At 43.6% G+C, this 11,912-nt stretch overlaps 1 protein-coding gene across 1 annotated transcript; it reads left to right on the top strand.

Annotated features, from left to right (window-relative positions):
- Nucleotides 1–4,437: 4,437 nt before the first annotated feature.
- Nucleotides 4,438–9,334, top strand: LOC114661053 (zona pellucida sperm-binding protein 2-like). The gene is made up of 17 exons (XM_028814159.2): nucleotides 4,438–4,526; nucleotides 5,217–5,303; nucleotides 5,384–5,508; nucleotides 5,815–5,979; nucleotides 6,070–6,108; nucleotides 6,191–6,346; nucleotides 6,489–6,591; nucleotides 6,986–7,173; nucleotides 7,267–7,390; nucleotides 7,626–7,798; nucleotides 7,869–7,957; nucleotides 8,037–8,164; nucleotides 8,234–8,423; nucleotides 8,547–8,688; nucleotides 8,798–8,900; nucleotides 8,976–9,071; nucleotides 9,162–9,334. Exons 2-17 carry the CDS (start codon nucleotides 5,243–5,245, stop codon nucleotides 9,314–9,316), a joined length of 2,037 nt encoding a protein of 678 aa, XP_028669992.2. The 5' UTR covers nucleotides 4,438–4,526; nucleotides 5,217–5,242; the 3' UTR covers nucleotides 9,317–9,334.
- Nucleotides 9,335–11,912: the final 2,578 nt, after the last annotated feature.

The following is an 11,912-nucleotide window of genomic DNA, read 5'->3' as shown; positions in this document are numbered from 1 at the left end:
AAGCCTGTCCCACAGCTGTCCTTTTGTCTCACTGCCGCCTTCTCTTCTGACCCCCCAGGATTCTCTGCTCCTGTTAGGGGGATGCCTCGGAAGCGTGACCCCCATGAAGAGGAAGATTTTTCTATTCTATTGAGACTGAACTGTCCCCTCCGACTACACACAGAGCTCGATTCACTCCTGAAAGAGACTTGCGTTTTGAAGTGTCTGAATAACGTTTCTGTCTCTAAAATCTGTGTATCTGTGCAACTCTGTGACCCAAGCATGACAGCGTATGTGGATTTCTCTTTCACCAAACAACAAATCTTTTCATTCTCGTGGATGCGTCTCTTCATTGGGAAGAAACACTACTTTTCCCTGATGGCAACACAAATTAGGTGATCTACAAGTCTCCGACTAAAAGTTTAAATCCAAACAATATGCAGGGTGGTCCAGATCTAATTATGCAACTGTTCGACTGACAACTGTCTCCCTGCCATTTTGAAATGCAGGGCTTCCATCTATCCGCAACAAAGAATTTTAAGTGAAAAAAAAAATGGGTCGTGTGCTTCGCTTAACCGGAACGCAGAGCCTGATATGAGGACATCGGGTCCTCATAGCTTAACCTGCAACTTGTTTATGGTAGGAAACCCGTTAGCCTGCTGGGTCTGTTCAGTCCCACTATTTTTGGTATCCGTACGTGTCTGAAAAAGAACAGAAACCCACCGATTGAAAACCCTGATTTTGGCCGCAACTGTAGCTGTGTGTCTCAGTAAGCCGTATGATAAGCAGTTGCTCTGTCCAGTGTTGCTTCTCTCTTTTTGTGCCCATTTGTGGCTGAGACAGCCACTTGAGTTGAGAATTTCGATCAAGGACCAACACGCTCGCTGCATTATTAGTTGTTGTGCTCTTAGCTATGAAAAGCCCAGGCCTGAAACAACTTTTAAAAGGACACCATTTATTTTGTTAGAGAGGACTCTGGCCTGCCTGTCCTTCTTACTTGCCTTGTTTTGAGTTTCTGTGAGACGAGGGCATCATGTGCTCTCTGAGGAAGCAAGCGGGCAAACTTTGTTTTGAGAAATGCAGGAGCCGAGCTTCTTACTGATAGAAGACCAAACTCTGTGAGTAAAGGGCAAGCTCTTCAGCTAACGTATAAAACATATAAGCACTTAAATGGCATTTAGAAGCATCAGAGCTCATCAATACAAGTCAAGTTGGGGAGCATGCACTGGTACAGCGTGTTGCCGCACCCACCACACGACAAAACGGCTCGGGATCCCGATTTGCAAACCCCAGCCAGACACCCGGTCCAGTCCTACCCTCTATCTGCCGCACCCAGGTGTTATGTGGGCGACCCCTTGGCCTGGTCCAACCACTTGGGCCCCTCAATAAAGAGGATCTTACAAGCCGGATCACCCTCGGGGAAATGCGCCACATGGCCCTAGTGCCGTAACTGAGGCTCCCTCACAATGCAGGTCATGTGCCTCATTCAGGACTCCGTGAGCAACACAAAGTCAAACCAGCAGCACCCAAGGATTCTCCGAAGAGACACACATGAAGGAGTCCAGTCTTTGTCTCAGGTCACTGGATAGCGTCCATGTCTCACAAACATATAGCAAGACAGGAAGCTCCAGGACTCTAAAGACTTGGACCTTCGTCCTTTTGAAGAGATATCAGGAGCGCCACACACCCCTTTCCAGTGATCTCATGACCCCTCCATGCTCTCCCAATCCGTCTACTGACTTCATAGGAAAAGTCACCAGAGTCATGAATGTCACTGCCCAGGTAAGTAAACCTCTTGACGAGGTCGACACTGTCTCCGCAGATGGGCACACTGCTGATGGCTGTGCCCATGAAGTCATTAAAAGCCTGGCTCTTTGATTTTTATCAGGACACCCAGACACTCAGACTCCTCACTCAGTCTCTTGAGAGCCCCAGTCAGAGCATCCATTGACTCCGCGAAGATCACATCATCGTCAGCAAAGTCAAGATCAGTGAATCTTTCTTCACTAACCGATGCCCCATAGCCGCTGGACCCCACGACCTGCCCAACACTCAGTCCATGTGATCATTGAACAGAATAGGAGAAGAACACACCGCTGACAGACCCCCAGAATCAACTGGGAAAAACACAGATGGTCTGCCTCCACTCTGCACAGCACTCACAGTACCAGCGTACAGGCCGGCCATGATATCCAGTAACCAAGGGGATCCCGCGAACCCTCAGGATGTCCCACAGGGCAGCTCGATCAACTGAGTCAATCATCAATACCTTAGGCAATAAAATTAAAACACAATGTATTATATTAGTTTGAACACTATAGGGGCTTAAGAGTTGATTTTTGAAAGTTGGGGGACTTTTTCCTGAACATGTGCCATGACATAAGCAGTAGTTTCGCCTCTGTCAGACCACCGGGTAGCTGACCAGAAAGCAGGAGACAGAGCTGGAGGAGGCAGAGTTAAAGATGTTAAGATTTGCATTGGTTGTGAAGAAGATGGACAGGATTAGAAACGAGGACATTAGATAGATAGATCTTTATTGTCATTGTCGCTTTTACAAAGGAACAACAAAATTAGAGGGTCATCTCAAGTTGGACGGTTGGGAGGCAAAGTCAGAGCTGGCGTTGGTTTGGACATGTGCAGAGGAGAGATGCTGAGTATATTGGGAGAAAGATGCTAAGGATAGAGCTGCCAGGGAAGAGGAGAAGAGGTAGGCCTAAGAGGTTTATGGATGTGGTGAGGGAGGACATGAAGGTGATGGTGTAACAGAACAAGATACAGAGGACAGGAAAATATGGAAAAATATGATCCTCTGTGGCAACCCCTAACGGGAGCAGCAGACAGAAGAAGAAGACGACCAAACATGAAGTTGCGATATCCCACAGCAAATGAAAGACATACAGGTTAGGTGCATGTCCCTAGTGTGTGCTTGGTGTGTGTGTGTGTGTGCCCTGCGGTGGGCTGGCGCCCTGCCCAGGGTTTGTTTCCTGCCTTGCACCCTGTGTTGGCTGGGATTGGCTCCAGCAGACCCCTGTGACCCTGTCATTAGGATATATGGTTGGAATAAACTTATGCCACTTCGGCGATTCCACACTTCAATAGTTGATCTGTTCCTTGCACATCGCACCAGTATAAACCCAAAACTACAGCATGACGTTCGTAACTGGTCAAAATTCGTGAGGTGTCACAATCGGGGCAGGGATTTGGAGATCGTAGTGATACAGCGCGTTGCTGCACCCGCCATACCTCAAGGCTCGCACAGAAATCAACAGTACACCACGCCTTTTTCTACGGATCACTGTAAGGTCCCAATTCTATTCGCTTAAAAACATGTTACTCGCGTTTACGAAGTCTCCACCCACAACACGGAAGTCGCTAGAACGCGCCTTTCTAAGATTTTTTCCCAGGTGACAATTGCGCGCGCAATGCTCAATTCTTTTAAGATGCTGAGATCAGAATATGAACGAAGAATCGCCGATGTGCCTTGATACATTTTTGTCTTGGTGGCTTTGGTCTCAGGCGTATAGCAGGCATCCTCCCAAGTACAGACAATTGACCTGTGATGTCCCAACTTCAACTCTGATCAACTGCAAGTGTACGGGTCTGTTCGTTACATGCTGTCAGTGTAATTTAATGGGCCAATAAAGAATAAGAAATCAGTTGATACAGATAGATAGATAGATACTTTATTAATCCCAAGGGGAAATTCACCTACTCCAGCAGCACCTTACTGATACAAAAAACAATATTAAATTAAAGATTGATAATAACGCAGGTAAAAACAGACAATAACTTTATATAATGTTAACGTTTACCCCCCCGGTGGAATTGAAGAGTCGCATAGTTTGATGACCAATTTTTATTACATTCCTTTGTTTAATAATACTATATAAAGAACACACATTTTCTTTATTCCCTTTATTGAACTGAAAATAAAGGAGGGACCAAAACAGATGGACTGAAAGTTACAGTAAGAGATAACAAATACGTTAGTACATGTTTGAAATCATCCATGCTTACTAAATTGGACAGCACACCTGTTGCAACCTCAAGCTGAGCGCTATTCCTCTTTTTAAGGCAAACTCCATCACAATATCTGACGCCGAGGTACTACCAGGAAACCCGAGAAGAAGAAGCAGCAGCAGCAACAACTGTCGGTCTGCGATTCCGTTCATCCAAGTGCTGCGTTGTAGGGAGCACCTCGGCCAGCAGGCTTACGAAGGATTTCCAAACATGAAACCTTTAACAATGCGGACGCGAATCACGATGAGGCTCACAACGAAGTGAAAATGGGCGGGCGAAAAGCGCGCACAGCCGAGGCGCAACGTAGTGTTGACGTACGAGGCGCTGATTGGTCGCCTTATATATTGGCGGCCGCGAGGAACTCGTTACCGACTTGTGGGCTGATAATGGGGTGAGTGTCGGTTGTGTGGGCGGCTTGATTTGCGGTGTTCCTCGGACTTAACGTGGATTTCCTCTTTTCCACAGGCGACGGCTTCTTTGCGTGTTAACAACGCTGCTGGTGCTGTTCGGATGTCATGCGAAGGAAGGTAAACGCCAGTTTTTGCTCGTAAGCTTGAATTCTCCACGTGGGTTGTGTTCTTCTGGAGACGATGTTTCGGTTTTGTCTGCTTTTTTTTTTTTATTGGGAATTAAAACGCGACATTTTGTATTTCCTAGTTGGTGAAAGGCTAGGCTTGATGTGGAGGATGATCAGGTTTATTGGGGTGGTCAAAACTGATCCTAGAGTACTGTAGTGACTTCTCCCAAAATTGGTGTTGGGGAAGAGACTGCCTCCGTAGCAATCCCCACCCGATTAAAATTATTCTGTCCTTCAGCCCTTTAACAGTTAATTCTAAAACGCAATTAAGTGAGCTGTTGAGAATTGGGAGGTGGGTAGTAGCCAGCTGCCTAAATTGACCCAATTTCTGTGGGGAGGAAAGGTTTAGTGTTGGGCCTTTTTAATATCCTAATATAAGATTTGGACAGTGCTTGCTTTGAGTTCTGATAGGACAATATTTCAAATGTTGCCAATATTGTGCATTTTCTGTTCATTGCAAACATTGGGTTTGGATTGCACTTTGCCAGGTGCAAGTGGAGCAAGTGCAAAGGTATCTGTTTCTGCATTTCCAAGTGTGGCTTGGTTTGGGTGCTTTCTATACTCTCTCTCTTCCTCCTCTGATCCCCAGGTAACTATTCTAAAAGGTTTCTGCATCTTAGGTTTTTTATTTTTAATATAGGGAATGTTATTTGCTCCTCCAATTCCATGACCCTGGAGATGCCACCAGATGCTGTGTTGGACTCTGACCGGCGAGTCTATGTGATTGGTGAGGTCTATACACTTGGTACTAAAACCACTCCATACATTCATACTATGGTTCCTCTAAACTGGGCACCTGACTTGCAGATTTGAATACCAAAGGCAGCCTTTTATTAGATGATGCTGGTCTGAAAAAATGCAAGTACACTCAGCAGCTGACCCCAGTGTACTTGCTGAAGGCTGGCTTTGATTCGTGTGGAGTTCAGTATAAAGTAAGTGCTACATTCAGTCCTATTTGAGTTATGCAAGAGTTCTGAAAATGCAATTGCACCTCTTAGTCGAATGCATTGAAGGGACATCACTATTTATACAAACTTGAGTACAATTGCTCCTAGGGTACAAGGAAGATCACAATGTTTTGACAGGTTCTGCTCAAAAATTACAATAACCACAAAGCAGTCAACCACTAGCTGGGATCACTGGTGGGGTGGGGTAAAGAAACCACTATGCACAACCTAGGCCCTTCCTTGCTTTACCTGTTCCAATCACCAATTTAATGAAGTGCCTGTCTTCCACAGGGTGGTGTTTATATCCTGTATGTGCAGGTGGACTACTACGCCAGCAGTCTCTCACGAGCCGTCTCCCGCACCTTCAAAGTTAGCTGCTCACAGCCTCAAGCTGATAATCCACTGCAGACAGCATTTATTTCAGGGGTAACCAATTGTACACCAGATTTTATGGAGGTAAGGTGTGTGTGTGTGTGTGTGGTTTTTATATATGTATGAAGTGGCTGGGAGGGGTGTGATTTGTATCCTGAATTTTCAACCTTGCAGGGCCAAACAGTCCAGTTAATGCCAACCTTTGACAGTGTGGTATGTATTCTCTGGCTATAGTCTCTTTAGCCTCTGAATGCTAATTAGCATGTCTGACGATCTCTCTCTCTCCCACCATTAGGGAAGTGGCACATGGTATGTTAAAGTTCAAGGTCCCATAGGCTTTATGATGAGCCTGGATGCTGCCCAGTCCAATGGCTATAAGTTTTACAATGATAACAACAACAATGTGGTGGCAAGGGTCCGCTTTAATGCAATGGGAATTCAGAAGCTGGCGGTAGGTTTTGGGAGGGTGGTGGAGTCTTGTTGGATAAGACACCAACTAGTTGCATGTGTTTTTGGAGCAAATGTAGATGAGTAATGTCTGGTAAGTTGTCCCTGTCCTCACCCCCTTGCTGTTTGCCTGAAATTTTCTTTAGAGTGTACCAGGAGGCCAGACTCTGTACTTGGCAGATTTTTCCCTGGAGTACATGTATCCAGATGGGAAGATCACAATAAGCTTTCTGCTAGTCTGTGTGCCTAGTAAGTGAATTTTTTTTTTTTTTTTTTTTCTTCCTTCCTTCCTTCCTTCCTACTCAAGGGCAGAACTGAAACTGGGTTTGTCATACCAGCCAATATTCTAGAAAACCGTTCCTAGTTTCCTGTTTTGTGGAAGACTTGGGAGTCCTGTGTGTATGTTGGGGCTGCTAGGGTGGTTTAGCTTGTATGTAATTTACCACTTTGGCTTTACAGTACTTGATACAGCACCAAGTCTTGGTTCTTGCACTACTACTGTGGAGTGGGAAAAATTTCCAAGGTGTTTTGAATTGGCACTGCGTTCTTCTGCAAATGCAGGGCTTGTTTGTACTTTTGAGTAAGCTTTTGGTTAACCCGTTGGCCACAGAGCTTAAATGGACAATGTCTTTTGACCTTCTAGGAGCAGTAACCTGTAGCCAATCTGGAATGAGCATAATCCTTCCCACACAGGACTTAAAATTCCAAAAAGTGAAAATTGGCAGTCAAGTGTACACTTCCAGCCCTGCACCTACTGCCATCACCCTTGTAGTAGTATCCACCTTTGTGAGAATACTTGTACCATTTAGCTATCCTTTGATGTCAAACAAGGTAACTTTGGTTTTATAAGACTGGCTGAGAGTAAAGCCATCCAGCGAATTAAATCCAACCCCCAAATTTAATGATGCTTGGGTCTTTGTCTAGCCCTGTCCAGGGGGGATGATGCAGGTTTTGCCAACCACCTGGATTACATTCTCTTACAAAAGTGTAAAGGTGGATATGATGATCAACCCAACCTGTCCCTGTCAGCGCAAAGGCCAAACTGTAGGTAAGATGGGCCATCCTTGTTAGCCTAACTATAATCTAGAACACTGTGGGCCTTTGGGATTGGCTAAGTGTGGGTTTGGGGATGAAGGCTGTAGAGTGAAATACCTATTAGTTGGTTTATTTAAGATCAAGGATGCTACACCTACAATTTTATTCCTCATTGCCATTGAGCATAAATCCTGAAGAGTTTGTCATATTGGCTTTGAGCAGTTTTCTCCTGTATTGATCATATACAGTATCCCTCTGCCAGAATGGATTGATGTCCTTTGAAGTGAATAGTAATGCCACACAGCCACCCTTGAACTTGACTTCTGTGCAGTTGCTGGATCCTTCCTGCCAGCCCTCTGTGGTCTCTGCCACTGGGCTGATGTATAGCTTTCCTTTGACAAGCTGTGGTACCATCACTAAGGTAAGGTGGTATAAAATGGTGGTTGGCTTAGAAAGGTAGGTAGGTTGCAACTTTTGATCTAATCTTACAGATGCTGGGTGGTCGCCTTGTTTATGAGAATGAGGTGCGTGTGATGCCACAAACTGAGCTGGGCATTATTACTAGGGACAGTGAATTCATGTAAGTACACTGTTGGTAGAGCCCAACATCTGTTTTGCATTATACAACACCTGAGATTCTTTTACCTTACCCATTGTAGCTTGACAGTGCTGTGCTACTATAATGACACTGCTGACAAGAACCTGTCTTTGACTGTTCTGACCAATGCACCGCCCGCCCCTGCTATGAACATAGGAAATCTCACAGTAGTTCTCCGGGCATATCCAGGTATGGCTGCTAATTTTTTGGAGTAGTCTTCAAAATTTCACACACACATGACTTTCCTTCTCTCCCTAGATGAAATGTATCGAATACCCTATAGAGACCAGGACTACCCAGTTGTGAAATACCTGAGGGATCCCATCTATCTGGAGGTGCAAGTCCTCAATAGACAGGACCCTAACATTGAGCTTGTACTGGAAAACTGCTGGGCCACTGCCTCTCCTAATCCAATCTCTCTACCTCGTTGGGCTGTCATTGCTGCTGGGTAGGCAAGCCTTGCTGGCTAGCGCTTTTTTTTTTTTTTTTTTTTTTTTTTTTTTTTTTTTTGGGGGGGGGGAGAGCAAACGATGGTGTTTTTTAGTAAAGTACTGTTTCTTTGGTTTTGTAGTTGTGCATATGGAGGAGATGACTACCAAACAGTGATGCATCCCATGTCCAGCTTCACTGGAATCCAGTTCCCCAGTCACTACAAGAGGTTTGATGTAAAGGCTTTTGCTTTTGTGTCCAGTGGAGCTGCCCTGAGTAGTGCAGTAAGGATGGGGTTTTGTAGTACTTTGTGGATTAGGACCCTTGTTTGGCAGGTCCTGCAGAAGCAAGATTCAGAGTTGATTGAATGTAGAATACTGCTTGGTTTTTTAGGTCTATTTCCACTGTAGTGCATTGATCTGTGATATTGCCAACCCAGACTCTACAGCCTGTACTAGCATCTGCCCAGTTACACAACCCCTCCGCTTCAGAAGAAGTAATTGCTAATATATTCAGCAGCTATAATGGTCATCCACCTTGTCTTTTTTGATAACCCCCTAATATTGTGCAGGTTCTTCTGGAGGGCAGGATCATGCTATTCTGGGTGAAGTGGTGAGTAGCTTGCCAGGTCCTATAGCTGTAAGGAAGAAAAGCATCACCAAAGCTGGTAAGATGTATGGGGAGAAGATTGTGGCCCTTCAAATAAAGGGCAGGCAGGTCTGGCATTTTCATTGACTTCTTTAAATGATCTCTTCAGGTATGATCACCACAGATTCCTCTTCAAAGAAAGTGAAGGTGCAGACTGGCCAGCCCCTCTGGACAACTCTCCTGGTGGTTGGTGTGATCCTTGTGATGGTTACCTTAGCTGTTGCTTGTCTTGCATTTCGACTTCAAAGGAACAAGTTGCTTTAATAAAGATTTTGTACTGTACAGGTGTGGATCTGGTGTTCAATCTTTAGAAAGTTTCTTGAATTGAAATTTGGTTAGCTGGGGTTTTTTTTTTTTTTTTTTTTTTTCTCTTCCCCCTCTGGGGGTGGAAAAATGCCATGTAAGCACTGGTGAAGTCAACATTGGCATCTCTTGAATGGGGTGGTGTATCAGAAATTGGTCACTTTCTAATCTGTCCCAGGGGGAAAGTGTGTGTGGTGTGGGGTTTTTTTTTTTTTTTGTTTTTGTTAATGCAAATTGGCCATAGCAGCTTTTTGTGGGGTAGGTGATGCCTACTTCTGCCTGTTTTGAGAGCCCTGAAGGAATATTCCAAACCAGAAATATTCACCACCTGTAGTGTACAATGTCTGCCAAGAAATTTCATTGTGTGGTTTGACAATATTATGGGAGGTTTTGTTCTGGTATTGTCCATTATAGAAATAATGGAATGAGCCCTTTCAGAACATGATTGAGGTGAATACTGCAGAGGTTGTCATTTATTTGTAAACTTGACCACAACCTCTTGGCAGAACTTGGAATCTACATGTGTAATGTCAGATGCTCGACCCCAAAATGTCATTCCTGTATTCAGCTTTCCACCAAAGGGCTACCCAAGAACTTAGTTTCCTGAAACTTCTGGATATAGCATTTTTTTAAATGCTGGTATTGCTTTAACTGCTGCCTGATAATGGTTGTCCATTAACAGGACTGCCTTACAAAAAATAGTAAGGGTGGTGCATAAATGGTCTCTATTGTATACCATGTTATGCCCAACTTCAGTGTTTTGCATTAGGATACATGCCTCCTTTGAACTGCATGCAACTTGTTATGAGGTCCTAATCCTTAAATTTGCTGGTGAAGGAATCCATCTTGTGTTATACCAGTGAAAGATGGGATTATTCATGTCAATATGAAGGTTTTTTGGATTGCATTTTCTACAGTTTAACTTGATTGTAATTTTTTTTTTTTTTTTTAAATATGTAAGAGGGTTTAAGTTCTTCACCTGACAAACTGGCCCATGACCCAGAAACTTTTTTAAATTTATAAAGCTTGCCACTCTGACAGATTTCTCCTAATTTGACACCATGCCTACAGCTGATAGCAGAGCCAGGAATTACCTTAACTACATGTTGGAGAGGCCAGCTGCTGTGCATTCATGCTTGGTTTTTAAAAAAAAAAAAAAAAAAAATTAAAGCAATCATGGGGGCCATTATCAATTGCTTACTAAAAATGACATGTGATTAGTAAAGGTTATATTCTGCTTCTGGAAAACCAATTTGTAACAATTCAGTTATTAAACTGAATATTTCTTTATAGGAATCTTCTTTCTGAGGAAGTGGTTTTTTTACTGATACCACTGAACATATTTTTGAAAGAATCTTGAGGTGAATGATGGTGAAATTAGTAAGCTGTTACCTTAGACCAGTGTTTCCCAACCTCAGTCCTGAGGACCCCCTGTGGCTGCAGGTTTTTGTTCTAACCCGCTTCTGTTTTTAATTGGACTCCTGGGCTAATCAAGTGATATTTCCCAAGTTCTGTGTTTTGGGAACAATATAGAAATTAAGTATGGTTAAATATAATATACCAAGCAGTTATGGCAATTTTCCCCTCTTCATTCTACTTTTCTAGATGTTCTAATGAATCAATTTACTAAGTAGTGGGTCTGATGCTAAAGTACTTGCAGCCTTTGATTATTCTGTCTTCTCTGCTCATTTTAAGTGTCGATACAACAAAGGGGGAAAAACTGCACAGAGGGCAAAATAGTATGAAACCAACAAAACAGTTAAGCATTTCCATCTCTAGAAAAAGCAGGAATTTTTAAATGTATGTAAATATGCTACTGTGCTTTTCTGAATGTACAATAAGAGATACCAGCTAATTAAGTGAGATCAGTGCTATCGGGTGTTGTCACGGATCAGGAATCTGGTTGAAACAAAAACCTGCAGCCACAGGGGGTTCCCCAGGAGTGAGGTTGGGAAACACTGCCTTAGCACCATACAGGATATGAATTGTGAATCTTCTATTGATGTTTGAGATTTTGAGGCTGAGGTGGTTAACTTTCAACTGCCCTGATACAGTGGGCCCTCTGCTAGAATGATTCCCAGTTTGGTACAAATTCCTGCCTTGCATCTTAGGCTCTGACTGGGCTGTCACTCCCAAAAAATAGATTAAGCAGATTTGAAAATGGTATCTGAGAACAAAAATTTAAGCCATTATCTTATGTGCGATAATTGAAAGGAACAAACTTGGCTACATCAGGGGTTACTAACTCTGGTCCCAGAGGACCACTATGGCTGCAGATTTTCATTCTAACCCTTAGTGACCTGGTTTTGCTGCTAATTTGTTTTGAATTCGTTTTAATTGACTTGCTCCTGAAGACTTAGACCTAATTTTCCCCTTAATTAGCAGCCAAACAATACTAAAAGAAGCAAAACATGAGCAGTAATCACTGTCCATCATAGCATATCAGAAAATAAGGAAAAATGAAGGGCTCAGGACTGCTGATCTGCTCAGGTCCACAAAACATTTGAACAGTGCTCTTAAAAAAGCGAATCAAAAATTTCAGAAATGTCCGCTATTG

This window comes from Erpetoichthys calabaricus, chromosome 11 (genome assembly GCF_900747795.2).
Source record: "Erpetoichthys calabaricus chromosome 11, fErpCal1.3, whole genome shotgun sequence".
NCBI classification, from domain to species: domain Eukaryota; kingdom Metazoa; phylum Chordata; class Cladistia; order Polypteriformes; family Polypteridae; genus Erpetoichthys; species Erpetoichthys calabaricus.
This window is presented reverse-complemented; position numbering and strand designations above follow the sequence as displayed.

What these genes read in the sequence shown, in the direction of transcription:
- LOC114661053 (XM_028814159.2), top strand. Translation starts at nt 5,243, where the DNA reads ATGACCCTGGAGATGCCACCAGATGCTGTGTTGGACTCTGACCGGCGA. An exon ending in GCGCAAAGGCCAAACTGTAG is followed by an intron (nt 7,391 to 7,625) that starts GTAAGATGGGCC and finishes GATCATATACAG; the next exon opens with TATCCCTCTGCCAGAATGGA. An exon ending in ACCCCTCCGCTTCAGAAGAA is followed by an intron (nt 8,901 to 8,975) that starts GTAATTGCTAAT and finishes AATATTGTGCAG; the next exon opens with GTTCTTCTGGAGGGCAGGAT.